Below are 21,667 nucleotides of genomic sequence, written 5' to 3'. Positions count from 1 at the left end.
TTATGCCTTGCCGGGTACGAGCTGTTTTGGCTGCATGTGGAGGATCAACATCATATTTGGTAGGTAGTCAATGTTTTGGCTCACTGGTGTATATATAGACAAATGTATTTGATCAGTGTATTGAGTAGGGTTGCTGACCATTCGGGTGTAATTACAATGGAATAAATTGAGAATGTCTGCAAGGTAAAAGCAGATTACCTGAAATTAAATGAAATTAAGATTAACTTAACTTAAAAATAACATGGGTATAACCTCCATGCACAAGTACATGGTGGGTGACCACCCAGGTGTGAACCAACGTAAGCAGGGGTCGAGGTGTGGCGCCCACACCACATGGAGGAATGCCACCCCTCTATGTTACCAGGCAGTACTAGGTGGTAGATGACTATCAGCAACCAGTGAAATACCACCACTTTGCTTATTGGAGGCTTGAAGTGATGGAACCCATGTTTAGTCCCTAGAGCTAAGTTCCGGTCAACCCTTCCCTATCTCTTCCATCATGCAGTATGATTGATGACTTTTGAGGTTATGATGAACGTTGTGGCGAGATCCAATATTCCTTACATTTCGAGGATACAGCTCTAAAACCGTGTACGCAGGCCGGCCGCTAGTTAGTACACCAGACCGAACCTATTGGTAACTCTCTAGGAGGCTTCTGGATCAGCTGGTGTATAATCTTGCTACCTCTACTCTGCCAGATAGTGACTGGAGGGAGTCCAAGTAGTGTGTATGCGGGAAGCATTGTCGAGGCCACGTTATGTCAAGGGTCTGGGTATATTCTTACCACGTGTACGCCATATCCAAAAATTTCATTACTTCATACAGCATGTCCCACCCACTTTTTCTTACTATTGAATACACCATGAATTGTCAAACTAATAGAGCAAGCTTATCTGCGAAAAGATCTAAACCTCCCAAGCACTTCCTAATTCATTTCACAAATATACGTGGTCTCAATTCTAATCTCAACGGTGTCCATTTTCACTTGCAGTCTGCCAAACCCCATGTACTTTTTCTGACAGAATCTCAGTTATCAGTTGATTCAACTACTGCTCATCTCAGATGCCCAAATTATTCGCTGTGTGACTCCTTTCACCTCAAAGGTGGTACTTGTGCATGTGCCCGTTCTGATATTCCCTGTCAGAGACTTGGCAATTTGGAATCTCCTCTCTTTGATCTTCTCTGGCTTAAAATCTCTTTACCTCATTGTGTCAAATTCATCTGTTATCTCTACCATTCTCCCAACTCCACTAATCACTTGGAGCTCTTTGACTTCCTCTCTTTGCAACTTGACTTTCTCCAGTCCAACTTTTCTAACAGTGAGGTAATTTTCCTTGGTGATTTTAATGTTCACAACTCCAGCTGGCTTCCGTTTTCTAGTCACACCAACCCAGCAGGTCGAGATGCTGAGGCTTTTGCAATTACTAATGACCTAGCACAGATTGTTCATTTACCTACAAGAATACCAGACAATCCTAATCGTACAGCCAATATGCTTGATCTTTTTCTCACAAGCAACCCTTCTAAGTGCATGGTCGAAGTGAGAGGTCTTTTAGGCACTTCAGATCACAACTTGGTGATTGTCTCTTCTCCAATGCAACCTTTATCTCATAGCTATTCCCAACCTCGTGTTGTTTGGCATTACAAAAATGCAAAATGGGATGACCTGCGAGACTTCTTTTCCTTGGTCGGATTACTGTTTCAAAACTTCAGATGTCAAAGTTTGCTCAGATCTTGTCAGTGAAATTATTCTTGCAGGAATGGAATCCTTTTTCCCACACTCCACTTTAAAATCTCGTCCTTCATCTAAACCTTGGTTTTCCAATAAATGTGCTAAGGCTGTTCAAGAGAAGAATGTTGCATATCGTAATTGGCTTGTTTCTAATTCTTCAGTTGCATTTTCTGCCTACACTAAAGCTCACAACAATTGTAAAGCAGTTATTAATCAGTCCAAACTAGAGTTTGAACAGGCTAAGAGTAGAAAACTTGCTTCTTGCCCTAATGGTAGTCGAGCAATTCTGGTCTCTTGCCAAAGCTATTGGCCACAACTTTTGTCCATCTCTGCTCCCACCTCTGTCCAAACCAGTTAGTTCTGTTGTCACTTCAGCCAAGGATAAAGCTCACCTCCTAGCATCCCATTTTTCTTCCAGCTCATGTATTAATGATCTTGGTAAAACACCTCCCACCATTCCCAATACGCTCCATTCAATGCCTCCTGTGGTCTTCCATCAAAAGGATGTCAGAAGGATTTTGACGAATCTTGATGCTAAGAAAGCTCCAGGTCCTGATGGTATTTCTCCACTTGTTCTCAAAACTTGTCCTTCTGAACTTACTCCTATTCTTTGTTGCCTTTTTCACTTTCTTATTCCAAAGGTGTTTTTCCTTCTACTTGGAAATTTTCTCATATCCAGCCAGTTCCTAAAAAGGGTGACAAATCCCTCCCATCCAATTATCATCCCATTGCAATTACTTCTAATCTTTCTACTTTATGGAGAAATCAATTAACCACCAACTCTTAAACTATCTAGAAACCTTCAGTCTGATCAACGATCGCCAGTATGGATTCCGTCAGTGTCCATCCACTAGTGATATTCCGGCTTATGTTATCTATTTATGGACTAATTCAATGGAAAGGGACATCTCAAAGGCTTTCGATCGTGTTTGGCATAAAGGTCTTCTAAACAAGCTTCCATCTTATGGTTTGCCAACTGTTTTTAGTAATTGGTTATCCAGTTTTCTCTCTGATCGCTCACTGATGGTGATGGTACATGGCTCTCTGTCTTCTAACTTTCTCCACTAATGCCGGTGTCCCCCAAGGTTCAGTTCTTTCCCCCACTCTTTTCCTCTTGTATATTAATGACCTTCTTCCATTGACTGGAAATCCTATCCATAGTTTTGCTGATGATAGCACACTGCATTCCACTTTCCATTTTGAGAAACCTTGTCCTGCTCAATCAGCTTCAACTTCTCGAAAATCTTCTACCAATTCCTTAAATGCCAATCTTCAGGTAATTCTCCAGTGGGGCAAAGACAACTTAGTTGATTTCAACCCTTCTAAAACTCAGTCTTGTCTTATATCTCGCAAAAGAATTCTTCTGCTCCTATGCTTATCTTTAGTGACACTCTGATTTCTAGGCAAAATGATATATCTCTTTTGGGGATTACCCTGACTTCTAATCTCTCTTGGTACAAGCACATTACAAATATTGCTTCCTCTGCATCTAAAAAACTTGGTTTTCTCTTTCGCTCTCGGCGTTACTTTTCTTCCAAACAGCTGCTCACTCTGTATAAATCGCAAATCCGCCCTACCATGGAATATTGTTCCCACATCTGGGGTGGTGCCCCCAAAACCTCTCTCAGGTTTCTTGATTCCATTCAGAAGAGGGCAGTTGGGTTAATTAATGATTCATCTCTAACAGAGTCTCTCCACTCGCTTTCTCATAGACGTACTGTTTCTGTTGCATGCCTCTTCTACAGATACTTCCATGGGCACTGTTATTCTGAATTAGCTTCTATAATTCCCGCTCTCTCTTTCAAAACAGTCTGAACACGTGCCGCCACCAGCCAACATCCATTTACTATCCAACTTCAAACCCACAGAACCAACTTTCCATCTTCCTCATTTATTCATTCAACTGCCATTTTCTTGAACAACCTTCCTTCATACGTATTTCCTGAAAATTACAATCTCCAGAAGTTCAAGTCCAATGTCAACAAATATCTTCTTTCATCTTCTCAACCTCCAACCCAAGAACGGTACTAAGTACTGTAGGTTCTAATACCTCTCGTGTTTGGGGTTCACATAAAAAAAAAACATAAAAATTGTACCTAATGCTGTAGGTCCTAGGACTTTAACTACGTCGTCCAAGGGTCGGCAGCCAAAACCCTAGGAGCCACAGCAATAGGCAAGGTCTCTGTTTGTTATGATGTTTATGTATACGTACAAAACGTATACATCATTGCTGACCCGACAGAGACCAAAAAGGAAGGAATAAAAAGAATATAATTCGAAATAAATAAATAAATAAAAGTAAAATGCTAAAATAAAACCAATAAATTATGAAAGAAGATAAAATGCCCAGTTTGAAATTTAAACAAAGTAAACTTAAGATGAAAGAATAAAGGTTTTTTGACAACTTATTGTAGGATCAGACCGGGAACTCGGAAATTAGAAAAGTAGCAAATGTAGGGCTGTATGGGAGACCAAAGAAATGAGCTGGTAGTTCTATGTATATTTATATCGATTGAAGTAACCCGAAGTGTGTGTGGGGGGGGGGAGGTAGAAAGCGTGAAATGGTCAAGGGGAACTGTGCCTGCCTTGACCTTGTTCACCTTTTTTATTTCACACCTTTCCCCCCACACTTGGGGTTACTTCAACCGATATAAATATACATAAGAACTATTGGCTCATTTCTTTGGTCTCCCATACACCTGTACGTTCACTACACTGCTAATTTCACCATCTCTGGTCTGATCCTGCAGTAAGTTATCAAAAAACCTGACTTTATTCTTTCATCTTAAGTTTACTATGTTTAAATTTCAAACTGGGCATTTTGCCTTCTTTCATAATTTATCAGTTTTATTTTAGCATTTTACTTTTATTTATTTTTGAATTATATTCTTTTTATTCCTTCCTTTTTGGTCTCTGTCGGGTCGGCTATGATGTATACATCATAACAGAAACAGAGACCTTGACTATTGCTGTGGCTCCTACAGTTATGGCTACAAACCCATGGAAGACGTAGTTAAAGTCTTAGGACCTACAGCATTAGGTACCATTTTTATTATTTTTATGTTATATTTAAGTTAATTTTAATTTCAGGTAATCTGCTTTTACCTTGCAGGCATTCTCAATTTATTCCATTGTAATTACACTTGACAGGTCAGCAACCCTACTCAATACACTGGTCAAATACATTTGTCTATATTTCATTATGGTTGCTTGGTATTTTCGCTATTACTAGTAGTGTCCCAGATCCATAATCTGATTAAATAAATTAAATACTTTTTTGTTCTTTTTTAGACGTTCAGTTTTATCAATACATCCTTTTAGTTTTATTTATATTATATATATATGTGTGTGTATATATATATATGTGTGTGTGTGTATATATATATATATAGGGTAAGTCAAAACTAGCTTCACAGCTTTAAAAGTTTGTAAATGTGTTCACTACAGTCAACTAACAGTGGTAAAAATAAATAAGTTAAAATTGGAGTTTTCGTGCTCATTTGTTATTGATTGCTAAAGTAGCCACCTGTGACACTGTTGTAATGTAAGCAGAAATGGCAACGTACACTGGTGCAGAATGTGTATAATCCATTTTTTGGATGGAAGAAATTAAGTCTACTGCACAGGTTAAGTGGAAATTTCTTACAAGGTTTGACAAAGCTCTGCCAAGCAGACATTCCATCTACAATTGGCAGGCCTACCATAAGTGAGGAAACTGTTGAAGAAGTGAGGATTTTCATCCACAGTCCACAAAAATCAATGTGCTGGGCCAGCAGAAAACTTTGTGTACTGCAAAAAAACAGAGTAGAGAGTGTTGCAATAAACAGTTGACATCTAAAACCATACAAGTAGTATATTGTATAAGCCAGTGAGAATGAGATCAGACGTTAGACATTCTATGGACATGTGTACTAAGATCACAGAAGACGAAGAGCTATTTAAATGTTTTGTGTTTAGTGATGAGTGCACAATCCGTCACAGGCAAGGTGAACACACAACATGAAAGTGTGGAGAAGTAAAAAATCCAACATGGTTTGAGCACATCTGAGACATTTACACAGTTAACATGTTTTACGCTGCAAAGGATACAACCCTTTTTTTTTACAAAAAGGACAATCACTAATCCTGTTTACCAATACCTACTGGAGAATTATCTGATCCTGCAAATTGCTCAGGATGATACCAGTGAAAAGGTGCTCTTCCAACAAGGTGGTGATCCCCCTACTCCAATTCCATAAGAATGGTCAATGCTGTTTTGATCTCCACTTTCCAGGTCAGTGAGTAGCATGTACAGTTCTGATTCTTTGACCAGCCAACAAACCAAACCTCACCATTGGGCTTCTTTTTTTGTATGGTTACATTAAGGACCCAGTGTACAGTTGACAGTTATTCCAGCCAATGTTGTAGTGCATCTGGCAAGAAATTGATTACTGTTGGAGTACATGCTGCATTGCTGTTGAAAATAATATCAAAATATTGCAACTATCACTTCCACTGCAACTTTGGAGTTGTTCTAATATTCTCCCAGTACAATGTTTCTTCTTTGTAAACATAATAAATACCTATAAGACACTTTTTTTTGTGAAGCTGCTTTTAACTTATCCTGTGTATATATGTGATGATAATATTGGTGAATGGTTTATAATACTATGTGGATAATGTTATTTATCATATGTGAAACAGCCAAATAACTACTATACATTATTAATGGTTGTACATGTCATATTTGCATAACGAATAATATTTTCAGTACAGTCCTACCATAATATCAGAAGTATTCATAAAAATGAAATCACAGCCTCACAAAACAATGCAGCATAATTTCTTTAAAAAATATGTTGTAGAGTTCTATATTTTTCTTTAAATTATACTTTAAAATCTATTGCTTGGATAGAATATTAAATTATTGATTTTAGTTTTTACAAAAACATTCTTTGTATTACTAGTGCATTTCTTTGGTTTGTGCACTTGTTTTTTTAATTGTTAACTTTTACTTTTTAATTAGTGTTACTCAACCAAGTATCATGTTCTCATATAAAGCCCAAGTTGATGATGTTGTGGAAGATGATAATGTCAGTTTACCTCATCAGCTATCATGTTCTTCCCTGAAGACTGATTCAGATTATATTTATCAGGCAAGCACAGCTTGTTCTCTATAGTTTCATTTAAAGAAATGAATTAATAAAATGAATTTTTTTGCTTAACTCTGCTGCGTTCCTTGAATAAACTGTTACACATCTAGTTGTATGTGATCAAAAAGATACTAAAATATCTTATTAATATTCACACCATAGTTATTTTTAAAATAAATTGCATTTTTTTTTTTTTTTCATTTCTTTGTAATTTGATACTGATTTTTGGAAGCTTACAATGCAGACAGGAGTACCCATTTTTCCTTTAAAATAACATATACTACCATATCAAATACACATCCAAGAAAAATGCTCTAACAATACAGTTTGCTTTCTATTAGATAAAATAGATGTCAAAGAAGTTTCCATAACAGTATCTTTTACAAAAACAATTATTGTAAGTAGTGTGCTCTCTGTCTTAAAAAAAAAAATCTATAATAATAGATGCAGAGATTATCTGTTTTGATATCACCTGTGATACTTTAGTTCTTCACAGAACTTATGTGCATCAACTTCAGATAACTTATTTCAAGTATTTACTCCGTATTCAATTTATCTGTGTGTATTTCCTTGTTATCTTGGCTTTTGTTATGCAGTCAATTGACAGCGTTCTAACCACCGATTTTCCTCCTCCACCCCTAAGTCTTTTTTCTAAAACCATTTCAACACAGAATACCATTGTATGATTTGTTTTATGTATACATCTTAGTAGGAACATATGGGTATAAACTGTGCAGTCAAAGAATTTTGAGCTCTTGTAAATATGTTTTTTGAAAAATTTTGCCTTTTTTTTTTTTTTTTTTTCTTTTTACTTAATTAACATATTAAATTGGGTTCAACAAATAGGTTTTTAAATTTAGGTAGAGATTTTGTAACTTATGACTTAATATCCTTAGAGCCTTTTTATTGGCAATTTGGCATGAATACTGTATCTTGTAATTAGTAACTTGTAGTGTGGTGCATGGTAGTGGAATTGTACTGTTTAATTGTGGAAAATAGGTAGCTCAAAAGTTCTAATCATGTAGGTTGGCATATTTTTGTGTTGTTAGCTAGGATAATTTTATTATAAAACTAATTTATAACCATTGCATAAACTTGATAGCATAATATATACGAGGGATGATCATTTAATTCACAGACTGGTGAAAGATTAAGATCTTATCTTAATTGTCATCATATGAATCTTTTGTGGATTTCTCCTTCTCGAAATACCCTCCCTTGAACTTTACACACTTTTGCCACCATCGTACCCACTCATTAAATGCTTCTTGCAAGCCATTTTTCGAAAGACTGTGAAGTGCTTCCATTGTGGCTCTGTGAGCATCGTTGTCAGACGTGAAACACTTGCCGTTCAGAGCTTTCTTCAGACATGGAAGAAATCACACAGGGCTAAATCTGGTGAATAAGGGGGATGTGGCAGAACCTCTGCATCTATGGCAGTGATATTAGCTGTATGGGACCTGGCATTGTCTTGAGGGAGAAACCAGTTCACACTGAAAGTCCTTGACATTTCTCACAAATGGCATGGCAAAGTTTGGTTCTGAGAACCTCAGAGTATTCTTCCTTATTCATAGTTGTTCCACAAAGCACAAAATGTGTAACGAGAATGCCTTTTATGTCAAAAAAACATAAGCATTTGTTTGTCAACTGAACGAGAAGCTCAAAGTTTCTTAGGTCTTGGTGAATCGAGATGCTTCCACTCACTCGACTGTTGTTTCGTCTCTGGATCATAGTGAAAAATTCAAGTTTCATCACAAGTCACTGTTCGATTTAAGAAGTTTTGACCCTATGTTTCAAAACAATGAAGCATTTCTTGGCACAAGTCTATTCTTTGCTGTTTTTGCTTTGGAGTCAAATTGTTTGGAATGCAGCGGGCACCGGTTCATGACCATGTAGACACATGTAGGTGATTTTTCACAATAATGTGAGCACTACCATATGAAATGGGCATTCTAACAGCTAATTCAAAAAATGTAATTCACCGTCTTCATCCAAGATTTCCTGGGCTTTTGTGATTTGCTCAGGAGTTGTTGAGGAAGACGGCTGACCAGGTCTTGAAACATCTGCAACAGATTCATGGCCTTCACTGAATTGCTTGTGCCATGTAAATATGGCCATCCTACCAAGACACTCAATAACAATAACATATGCTTCATTCATCTCTTTAACTTTTTCCGCTGCATTTAAGCCCCATCTGACAATATTTATCAATGATATCGATGAAGGTATATCAGGCTTAATGTCCAAGTTTGTAGTTGATACAAAGGTTGGCAGGATTGTTAATAACAGTAAAGACAGTATGCTACTGCAACAGGATCTAGATAATTTGGGCAGATGGGATAAGAAGTGGCAACTGAAGTTTAGCCTTGACAAATGCAAAGTACTGCATATGGGTAGAAGTAACCCCAGAGAAACGTACCAACTGTGTGGTACTACACTTAAGATGGTAGAAAATGAAAAAGACCTTGTGGTAATTGTGCAGTCAAATATGAAGTTCTCTGAGCAGTGCAGACGGGACTGCCAGAGCAGGTCATGGAGTTTTGTCAATGATATACAGTGGAACCTCTATATTCGTCATTAATCTGTTCCTGAGGAACGAACAAATACTGAATCAGACGAATATAGAATCAATTTTTTCCATTTGAATAATCCTTTCCCAGCCCCGAATCTGATACATAAATAAATAAATAATTTAACCAGAGCTTTCCGTTACTGAGGAGTGATGATGGCAAAAGCCGAAGAGGAGGAAAGGAATTATTGTTTAGAAGGAGAGTCACCTTCCATTAAAACATCAGGTAACTCCAATTCTTGTGATCAATGTCTTTTTTGTCCCTTTCCCAACGATTCACTAGCACTCGATTTAGCAAAGAACTTGTCCAATGCTGTCTGTTTTTTTAAATTTTCCGAAAGTAGCCAATCACATTATCATTGAATGAATTTATATTTTGATTAACTGTGGCAATGTTCGGGTGCCACTTCTCAACCATACTCTGCATTTTGGCCCAATTGGACAGCATTTCCTTAATGTTAGCAGTTGGGATGCTGCCTTTACTTGACCCTTCCTCCTCTGATGAAATTTCCTCCACTGCTTCAGTTTCCTTTTCTTTTGAAGGTCCAACAGTTCTTCTGTGGTAAGCTCCCTTCCATGGTCCTCCACCAATTCCTCTATATCCTCACTATCAACCTCCAATCCCATGGACCTACCCAGAGACACAATTTCATCAAAAACAGGCTCTGACCCAAAACCTTCACAGTCTCTTTCTGACACACACTCTGGCCACAATTTCCTCCAGGCCGAGTTCATTGTCCTGGAAGACACTTCCCCCCCATATCTTATCAATTATCCTCAAACAATGGAGGATATTGAAGTGATTTTTCCAAAATTCTCTCAATGTAAGTTCTGTCTCCGACATCACTTCAAAACACCTTTGAAACAGGGCTTTTGTATAAAGTTTTTTAAAACAGGCATGACCTGCTGATCCATGGGTTGGATTAGAGGAGTTGTTTTTGGTGGTAGATATTTAATGCGAATAAAGCTGTATTCCCCTGCCAAATCATCTTCCAAGCCATGGGGATGAGCAGGAGCATTGTCCGAACCAAGAAGGCCTTTACAGATAAATTATAACTTTCTAGATAAGCTTTCACAATTGGAGCAAACACTTCATGAATCCACTTCAAGAAAAACTGTCTGGTTACCCAAGTCTTACTGTTAGCCCTCCACATCACATTTAGTTTACTTTTTATGATATTGTTCTTCTTAAAAACTCTCTGATTTTCTGAATGATAAACGAGCAATGGATTAATTTTCAGTCCCCACTAGCGTTACCACACAGCAGGAGTGTTAATGTCTTTCATTGGTTTGTGTCCGGGCAATGCTTTTTCCTCTTTTGTGATGTAGGTTCTTCTAGGCATTTTTTTCCAGAATAGGCCCATCTCATCACAATTAAAAACTTGTTTAGAGATAAATCCCTCAGTGTCTACATGGTTTTTGAAATCTTCAGCAAACTTTTTAGCATCTTCTGCATTCGAGCTTGAAGCCTCTCCATGCCTAACTACACTATGAATGCCCATTTGCCTTTTAAATTTTTCGAACCAGCCCCTACTTGCCATGAAATCACCACTGGTTCCTGGGTTCTTTTGCTGCAGATCATTGTATAACTGCCTTGCATTTTCGCAGATGATAGATTCTGAAATACTATCGCCAGCCATTTGTTTTTCAGTAATCCATACTAATAAAAGATTTTCCATGTCTTCATACGTTTCTGATCTTTTAGCAGCAAGAATTTTTGCACCTTTTGCCACATCAGCCGCTTTAATTGCTTCTTTATTTTTAATTATGCTGCTTACCGTAGTTCTTGACATGTTAAATTCTAGCACTAAGTTGGAAACACGTGTTCCACTTTCAAACTTAGCATTGATTTCTTTTTTCAACTCAATTGTGGTTCCCACAGCTTTCCTTTTTTGGTTGTTTTTCTTTGCTACACTTTTTTGGGGCCATGGTCACTTCTTTTTACAAAGGTAACTGCAAAAAATTGCAAAATTTAAAAAAAAATTTCAAAGTGAAAATAACAGGTGATGCGCACTGAATGATCGCACAACGCAGACTGCTGGGCGATGGCGCGAGGCTACGATGACCATGCGGTGGGTAACTTCGTGACAAATATAGGGGCTCCACTGTATAGGAATTTTGCTAGCAGAGACAAGGAGGTGATTATCCCTTTGTATAAGGCGATGGTGAGGCCACACCTTAAGTACTGTGTACAGGTCTGGAGGCCTCATTTTAGGAAGGATGTATAGTTGCTAGTACGAGTACAGAGAAGGGTAACAAGATTGGTGAGAGGAACAAAGGGCGTGCTTATGAAGAAAATCTGAAGTTCTGCAAGTTGCAGCATCTGGAGGCTAGACACCTGTGAGGTGATCTGATCGAGGTGTATAAGGCCTTGAATCGTTTGAGCAGGCTCAATGCTGACGGGATACCTCTGCTTGCTCAGATTAAGAACCTAAGGGGACTTAGATTCAAATTGAGGAAAGACAGTTGTAGAATAGATGTGGGGATGTTTGCCTTTAGCCAGCGGGTAGTTGATTGCTGAAACAGACTTCCATCTTGTTGTTGAAATTGATATCTTAAATAAATTTAAGGCTAAACTAGACAAATTTGGAGTGACCGGATGGGTGAAATGGGAAGGGTTTTTTTTTTTTTTTTTTTTTTTGCTGATGCTGTATAAGCTTCTTTCTTGCATCATATGCCTCAACCAGTGCTAATGCTAATAGCGAATCACATATCACTGTTCAGTCTATATACTTGCTTCAAAACGATCGTCAGTGACATTCAGCTAAAAAAACTCTCTTCACGCAACACTAGCGCGATAAGTACTGGCATGCACACACAGAGTCTGCTTGGTAGCTATCAGGGAGAGCACCTCTAGCAGCAGTTACAGAAAGTTTGCACAGTAAATATAAAATTTTGCACCAGTCCACAAATTAAATGATCACCCCCTCATATATATAATAACATAAACTTGATATATATATATATATATATATAAAATATAGAAAATTAATAAATATCTTATGTAAAGTAAACTAAACACAAACTGATTAATGCCATCTATACATATCTAGATAGAACATTACATCAGTCTTATTATATATTTTTTGTATAGTTTAAGTACAATTAGTAAAATGGGTAAGATATAGAATAAATATATTTCATATTGGATAAGCTGGTAGCTACTTAACCCTATAATAGCCATAACTGGTCCACGAGGCCAAACCTAGTAAAGGATGATCATTAGTCAAAGTAAAAGTAAAAATAAAACAATTAATAAACATAATAATAATATATATCAAGTCAATTATAGGTCATGGGACACATTGAAAGAGACTTTTTCAAGAGCTAACCCTTTCAATATGTCCCCCCTACAATTAACCCAGCTATCAGTTTCTGATATCATCTGCCTGTTTAACATGGTCAAAAGGTAATTTATGAGATAAATTACCTTTTGACCGTGTTATCATATATGTTGTTTATTAATTGTTTTATTTTTACTTTTACTTTGACTAATGGTCATCCTTTACTAGGTTTGGCCTCGTGGACCAGTTATGGCTATTATAGGGTTAAGTAGCTACCAGCTTTCCAATATGAAATATATTTATTCTATATCTTACCCATTTTACTAATTGTACTTAAACTATACAAAAAAAAAAAATATATATATATATATATATATATATATATATATAATCTATTAAGAAAAATTGGGATAAATGTAAAATTTTAATAAAAAAATAAATAAAATTTTGGCATTATGGCCTGCTGTATACTGTTATGTTTATATATATACACACATACAGGTCGACCATTGCTAATCCGGCAGCGTTGGGACATGTGGGGTGCTGGATTAGTGAGTTTGCCGATTCACGGTGGTTATTTTAGCACATACATTTTACCCAACAGCTAACCACCTCCTTCTACCTTTAACACGTTGACTGCCAAGCTAGTTTAAGAAAAAATTCCCCAGGGGCCAAAAAATTATTTAGGAAATAATTTGATTAGCAATTCTAAAATAAGTATTGTAATGTCAGTGTTGTCATTTTTTGCTTAAAATACTGTATATAAAAAAAAAGTTTTTTTTTTTTTATGTCGCATATATGTGGCCAACGTGGCCACATATGTTGGTTACTTTATTTCTTGAGAAGCTGTGTCGGCCACATACGTGTGACGTTATTACGGCATACATATGAAGGTCGTTTGTGATTAGTTTATTGCATGCGCAGCGAGCGCTGCAATAAAACTAATTACGATAAAATAAACTCTCAAACATCGCAATAAATTTGTCAGTATTGTTAGAGATTTTGTGAAAACAAGTTCGTTAGCGCACTGTGTTATCCGTCATATTGTGTTGTGTTTTTCCGCAAGTTTGTATAAGTGTGTTGTAAAAAAAATCTAAAAAGGAATGGCTAAAAGAAAATTACTAAGATAAGAAGAACTGAGAGAAATTGCTGGAATTTACAATTAAGCAGAGTTAAACTTCTCACAGACACACCACTGTCGAGTTTTTTGAGAAGTTCAACTTTATCTCTTATGGATAATGTACGGTGCTCGCACTTTACACCACGAGAGGCACTTCCTTTATACATTGGAACCATGGCTGGGGCTAAATGTGAGCAGGTTATAATAATAAATGCAGAAAAACAAGTGGGAATGGCTTGCCAGTGTTTATGAGTTCGTGCCAACAGCTGATGCTGCAACCAACCACCAAAACAGTAGCGGCAGGTCGGTGCGCCAACCTGGGAAATTTGAAATTATGTCCGAATTAGCGGTGGAACCGGATTACTAGCGGCCGGATTAGTGATGGTCGACCTGTATATATACACACACACACAGGTGTTCAAAGAAAGTGCATTACTTAGGAATTTCACATTTCGAACCCTTTTTCATGATGGTATGTTACATTAATGACTAGCTCACAAATAGAAATATAAACAAAATTGATTTATTAATGGTTAAGGCAAAGCTAAGTAATATTTGACAGGTGCTCTCAAAATATTCCAAAATGAGCATTTGCAACCTTTATACAACAGTTTTGGTAAACACGACAATTATGGCTGAAATGTTATCAGAAGCCCTCAGTTTGCTTCAGTTTATCAATTTAAATGGAAAACAAAATGAAAGGTTCACCAGGTGCAAACTAACATTTAGTTGAACCGCCTCTGGCCCTGATAACAGCAGCACACCGTTGAGGCATTGTCAAGATCAGTTTCTAAAGATAATCAACTGATAGTTCTTTGTTTCAAACATGTATTATGGCTTCTTGAGTTCACGAAGGATCTTTGGTTTCTTTCTGGCAACTGCAGATTCCACACGATGCCAACAGTTCTCTATAGGATTCAGGCCTGGGCTGTTTTCTGGCCAGCTAAGAGTTGTAATGGACCATTCTTCCAACCATTTTTAACCTGTAACAAATGTAAACACATTACTGTCAAACCTCTGCTGCAGAAATGAAGGTAAAGTAACTACAGAAGTGCCTACTTACACTTTTCGCCCGATGACAAGGAGCAGAGTGGTCCTGAAAGATGCAGTTACTTGGCAAGTTGAAATGGTCTCTAATGGTTGGCAGCAATTTGCCTTCCAATATAGCCAGGTATCCACTGGCAATTACGGAACCTTTTATAAACTACAGGTGATCTACTTACTCCACGATACAACGAAATGCATCCCCACATCCCCATATCATTTAGCTGGTAGGGAATTTCACTGTAAACACCATACAGTCTGGATAGTGTTCTTCACCACATCTACAGTGAATCATTTGTCTACCATTAGTGCCATGCAGGTTGCATTTCTTCCAATCCAAGAAAATAACTGACTTCCACTGCTCAGGGATCCATTTGACATGCTCTTTACACCAAATTAATCAGGCTTTTTCATTTTTTGTGTGAGGAGGGCTTCTTCTTAGGATGACGGGCTACAAGTTCATTTTTGAAGAAGCATCTTCTGACTATTACTGCACTTGCTACCACTCCTGTATGTTCTTCCCATTCTCTTTTAAGCTCAGACAAAGAAGCTTTACAGTTTTTAAGGCATAGACACTTCAAAATGCAGTCCTGTTTGGCGTAGAGACTCATTTGCATCCATTTCCTTTTTTCCTATCAGCAAAACCAGTATTCTTTAGTTTGGAAAGAAATGTACTCACTGTCAACTGATTACAAGACACTCTATAAGCAATATGACAAGAAGAACATCCTTCCTCACATAAATCAACAATAGCACTGTTTCTTCGTGGCGTCAACCGCACATAACTCCCCATCCTGACACAAGCAAGGAATATCTGCAACTCTGGCAGAGCGCGCTTATATATCTGAAAGTAACAGCTGATACAATAGTACATCATCACCTACGTGTGTCAATCTTATCTGATTCAATCTGTAAGAAATATTGCCATGTACTTACGTTATTCGGACGACACTTGCAATTTTAAGGGGTGATGCACTTTCTTTGAACACCAGTGTAGATATATATATAATAACATAAACTTGATAGTATAATACATATAATTGCAATTAGGTGTTTATTAATTTGGTGTAGGGTATTCTCAAATTAAATTTAATTTAAACAGAAATCAAGCCTCAGACTAGAACAGCAAAGAAAAGGGCTCAAGAAGGAATGGCTCAGGGAAGACTGAAGGTGGCAGTTTTCTTATGAATCACAGCCTTACAAAATGTGTTACTTTTTTTTTTGATGTTTGCAGATATCTGGGTTGGCACATGATACATCTGAGGAACAATGTCATGCGTGTCTGTGTGTGCATATGTGTGTGTGTGTGTTCAGTGCAAAGAATGTAAGAAAATTAGATGTGAATTCAGTGTTCTGATGGGCATTTCTGAGAGTTTCAAGAATAGGGTAGATGTCCCTTGAACGAATTAAATTTAGAGGCCAAATAATGCTCTCAGTTATGCACCTGAACTCCAGAAAATACACTTGTGCATTAGACAACACAGCAGCAATTCCAAGGGTAGAATGTACTTGTACACAGAAGGTAGTTATTGCCAGTGACTGTTGTCAGGAAAATGGAAAATATACTGTGTAAAAAGGTGTAAAGTACTTGTCCCACAGAAGGTAGTTAACTGCACTCCTGTCTAGATGATTCTGCATTACTTCTTTAACTAATGACTTTATCTAACAGGTTTTAAATTACTGATGTCACCGTTTAATCCCGCTTTGTGAATTGGGGATACATTTGCACTTCTCCAGTCCACAGATACAATCCCTAATTCCAAAGTTGCCCTCATAACTATGGTTTGCTTACTTGCTTTGCTTACTCCCTTAATATAACTGGATAGGTCCCATCCATCCCGAGTCTCTTTTTTATGTTTAGTTTCAACAGTTTCTCTTCCAGTTTCTTCTCGGTTATCACAATATCATTTAGCTCCCTCTTAGAGTTCCTTAAATATCTTGCGTACCCTACCCTAAAGAATTCCTCATGTGTGAATATAGGTACAAAATATCTTTTCAGTTTGTCAGCAACATGAGCAGGATAATCAACAATTGAACCATCAATATCAAGAGGACCAATGTGATTCATCCCCTTCCTTCCAGTGTTTACATAAGTGAAAAAGTTTTTGCCTTTTTTTTTTTTTTTTTTTTTTTTTTGCATCCTTTGCTAGACTTCTCATAATCTGCTTTATCATGTCAAACCTCTCTTGTGACTTGATTATAGACATGTTTATATCTAATACAGGCATTTGTATGACCTGATAATTTATTCTGCCACGAGTCTCTTAAGTTCATCTGACATCCATTTAGGTCTAAGCCTTGAACAGTATTTCTTAGTTTGTGTTACCATCAGTTGGTTTCATTGTATAGGGCGCCTCCGTAGCCAGGTGGGAAGGAGCAGCAGTGCATAGCGCACAGTTCTTGATTAGACCGGGGTTCAAGCCCGTCACCACCAAATACGGAGGAATCGGAAAGGTCAGGGAATGACCACCACATATCCCGGAGCAATATGGCCTTAGTTGTTAATGCTCCTAAAAACCAAACAAACAACAACCATTGTATAGAATTTAAAAACTGTCTGAGACTATTGTAGTCACCTTTCTGAAAGCAAAAGGCCTTCCCTTTGCCCTTGACAGTAGTTACATCTTTAAGTAAAGCCCCCATCATACACTATAGTCATTGCCACTTAGTGGATCTTTTCCCTACAGATTCTTAATGCATGAAGAATCGCTGCTGATAACCAGATCAAGAGTACTGCTTTCTCTTGTTGCCTTTATAACATGCTACTATAGAAAATAGTTATCTGGCAAATCCACAAATGTCTTGCTAGTATGTGAGTGACCAACCCACACGTTCTAGTCAATATCTAGAAAGTTAAAATCCCCATTATAAGATATTCTGATTTACTGAACTACTCTATTTATCTGTACAGTTGTTCTCTCTCCTCCTCACAGTCAAATAGGCCTATAACACACTACTATTCTTATTTTTGTTTTCCTAGGGCTTATGTCACACCAGACTGACTCAATGTTGTGCTTGCCACCCATATTAAATGAATGCACTGCCTTAGATTTAATATGCATCCTAACCAAGAGCATACTCCCATCTTGTGTTGTCTGACCTTTCTGTACACATTGTACTCCCCATATTAAAATTCTGCATCCATTATGTCTGAGCGACACCACATCTTTGATATCCCTACAATGTCTACATTTTATGGCTTAACCAGTACCTCAAATTCATCAAATTTATTTACTGTTCTCCTGGGATTAGTGTGCATGCACCTTTTCTAATTTTGATATAAGTACAAAACACCCTAACACAGCCCATGTATTTGTTTGTTCCACGAGGACCCTCAGCAGCCATTGAAATCTCCAAGCCGAGTGGGCAAAGTACCTGCTCGGCAACCCAAAGGTCGTGGGTTCGATTCCCACCTCGGGCTTGGATCAAAGTACTGCAAAAACCTTGGGAGGTGCAATATGGCCACAGAAGCCGATGCGCCAACAACTACCAAATCAAAAAAAAATCTCCAATACCTTACTTTCCGACTGCTGCACGTTCTAATCAATGCAGTGCAAGAATCACTTTCATCTCTGCCTGCAGTTGTTGTTGATTTATAATGGGCTGAGAAATGGCAGTTGAAGTTTAACATTGGCAAATACAAAGTACTGCATATGGGTGGTACTAAACTCAGGGTAGGGTAACAGAAAATGAAAAAGACTGGGGGGTTAATTGTGCAATCAGATATGAAGCTCTCTGAGCAGTGCAGACAGGCTGCCAGGACAGCTCATGTGGTTTTATCCACATGAGCTGTCCTGGCAGCTCATGTGATTCAGGTCACACCTTGAGTACTGCATACAGATCTGGAGGCTTCATTTTAGGAAGGTTGTAGAGCTGCTGGAATGGGTACAGAGAAGGGCAATGATATTGGTGAAGGGAAGAAAAGGGGTGCTCTTACTAAGAAAGGCTTCATTTCTGCAAACTGCAGCATCTAGAGACTAGGCACCTGTGAGGGTGATCTGATTGAGGTGTTTAGGACTTTGAATGGTTTGAGCAAGCTCAGTGCTGATGGGATTCTTCCTCTTGCTCAGACTACACATATGAGGTAGCATAAATTTATATTGAGGAAGGATGGTTGCAGAATAGATGTGCAGAAGTTTGCCTTCAGCCAGTGAGTGGTTGATTGTTGCTACAAATTTCCATCTGTTGTTGTTGAATTGGATAGCCTGAATAAATTCAAGGAAGAACTAGATAAACTATTAGAGGGGATATATAGGTAAAATGGGAAGGGGGGGTTTTTTTTTTTTTTTTTTTTGGCTTTTTTTTTTATATTCAGGGTGCCTCAAAAATACACGGCATAACTTCAGGAATGAGTTCCTCATATGTAGACAATAAAAATATTTTATATCAACATAGTTTCGGAAATGCTTGGTTCCCGAGTTATTAACCGGAATGTCTTATCTCCCGCAGGTGATTTCCTTCATCACAAGATACTGACAGAATCTGGTGGTTTTCCATTCCGACCATGTACTCAAATCAGGAGCAAGCGGATATGCACTTTATGTATGATTTGGCGGATGGCAATGCTCTGGAGGCTCATCGTTTGTACCTCGAAAGGTTCCCAGAACAAAGATGTCCAGACAAGAAAACATTTGAAGGTATCCATCGCCGCCTTTGTGAACATGGGACCTTTACACCTTGTGCTGCCGACAGAGAACAACCAAGATCTACAACTCCTGAATTAGAGGGGTGGACCAACTGCCTGGCCTCCATGCTCAACTGATTTAAACCCCCACTAGTTTTCTTCTTGTGGGGCCATTTAAAGTCATTGGTGCATTCGACTCCGGTAGCTGATGTGGAAACTCTCCGCAATCGAATTGTGGCAGGTTGTGAGATAATACGAAACATGCCAGGAATTTGGCATTGTCTTTGCGAGTCCATGAGATGGCGATGTGAGGCCTGTATTCAGGAGGTGGACATTTTGAACAATTACTATAAGGTGATGTGAACAGTTAAGTGTTAAAGACAAACGTTCAAAACTCGAAAACAAAGCATTTTCGGAACTATGTTGATATAAAATATTTTTATTGTCTACATATGAAGAACTCATTCCTGAAGTTATGCTGTGTATTTTTGAGACACCCTGTATATATGTAGTGATAATCCCAGATTAACATACTAACTGAATATTAAAGCTCCAAGATTAACATACCAACTTTCCATTATAATCAGAGTAGTGGAAAGTGAAAAAGACCTGGGGGTAATTGTGCAGTAAGATATGAAGTTCTCTGAACAGTGTAGACAGGCTGCCAGGATAGCTCATGGGGTTTTGTCAATAATATATAGAAATTTTGCTAGCTGGAATGAGGAGGTGATTATTCCATTGTGTAAGGTAATGGCTTAGGCCTCATCTTGAGTACTGCATATAGCTTCTGGAGTCCTCATTTTAGGAAGAATTTAGATCTGCTGGAATAGGTGCAGAGAAAGAGAACAAAGGGGTATTCTTACTGAGAAAAGCTTTGGTTCTGCAAATTTTGGCATCTGATTACTAGGCCATCTGCAAGGTGATCTTATTGAAGTGTTTAAGGCTTTGAATGGATTGGGCAAGCTCATTGCATTTAGTATTCTTCCTGTTGCTCAGACTACACACATGAGAAAATATAAATTCATGTTGAGGAAGGATGGTTGCAGAATAGATGGTCAGAAGTTTACCTTCAGTCAGCAGGTGGTTGATTGTTGGAACAGGCTTCCATCTGTTGGGTAAGTGTATAGTTTCAATAAATTGAAGGAATAACTAGAAAGACAAAACTATTGAGGGATGGACAGGTGATGTGTTTTTTTTTTTTTTTTTTTTTTTGGTTGATGATATTTAGGCTTTTTCTTTCTTGCATCATATGCCACTGTTAATACTGTTATGTGCTAATGTATTTTTTAAAAAAGTATTTGATTTTATTTCATTTTTATGATTGGGGAACTTATAAAAACCAAATGCTTATATCTCTACATTTACTGTGTTTTTTTTATTTAATTTTACAGAATAACTCCCTTTATGATAGTACTCACTTTGATGCTGCAAATGTCAACCCACTGTATATTCATTCTCTACAGTCTCCAGATAGTTTCACATGTTTTGAACCTCCCATTGTTGCTGGAAGCATCCACACTAGTCCACAGCAATATCAACAGGTTGCAGGCTCAGGATCAGGAACAGCTTCAAACTCACCGTGAATATCACCAAACTGCTTCATTGGACTACAGTATATAGGAGCATAATAATATTTCCCACAACAGATTCGGTGAATAAATGTGTGACATTATTAAAGTGTGTATGGTACTCTACTGTATGTATGTATATATACATGTGTGTGTGTGTGTGTGTTTGAGAGAGAAAAAGGGAAAGAGAGAAATTATGAAACTGTAGCTGCAATCAGGTCTTAATTTGTCATGACCAGTAAACTATTTAAAAAAAAATTATACTTTTTTCATAAATCATATATTACTTCACTCTAGAAAGCACTTAGTTTGGTGGTTCATTAAAGGTATTATAATATCACCTTTTAACATTCCAATAACATTGTAGTTTGAAGATAAAAAAAAAATTTTATATCATAGAACATTATTGTTTCCTGTCCATTTAAAAAAAAAAAAAAAAAAAACAGCATCGTGGTTTTCACAGTACTCATCAGAGAAAGAGGACTATGAAGTTTATGTCCAGATGGAACTTCATAAATTCTACCAGAAATAAAAGGCCTTTTTGTTATTGCTAACAAAAAAAAAAAAAAAAAAATTCTACTTGATATGTATTTT

The 21,667-nt window shown here is 37.5% G+C and overlaps 1 protein-coding gene across 1 annotated transcript in view; it reads left to right on the top strand.

The window, feature by feature from the left end:
• The window catches only part of LOC150088828 (transmembrane protein adipocyte-associated 1 homolog), a 194,872-nt gene extending 173,431 nt beyond the window's left edge, over positions 1-21,441 (top strand). The window contains exons 11-12 of the mRNA XM_090370928.1: positions 6,738-6,867; positions 20,897-21,441. Of these exons, the coding sequence (XP_090227054.1) occupies positions 6,738-6,867; positions 20,897-21,088 (322 nt within the window). The 3' untranslated portion in view covers positions 21,089-21,441. The remainder of the gene's footprint in view (positions 1-6,737; positions 6,868-20,896) is intronic.
• The last annotated feature ends 226 nt before the right edge of the window (positions 21,442-21,667 follow it).

This window comes from Mastigoproctus giganteus, chromosome 3 (genome assembly GCF_048544385.1).
Source record: "Mastigoproctus giganteus isolate SK-2022 chromosome 3, ASM4854438v1, whole genome shotgun sequence".
Classification (NCBI taxonomy): Eukaryota; Metazoa; Arthropoda; class Arachnida; order Uropygi; family Thelyphonidae; genus Mastigoproctus; species Mastigoproctus giganteus.
Note: the sequence above shows the minus strand (reverse complement) of the source record. Positions and strands in the feature narration are given on the sequence as shown.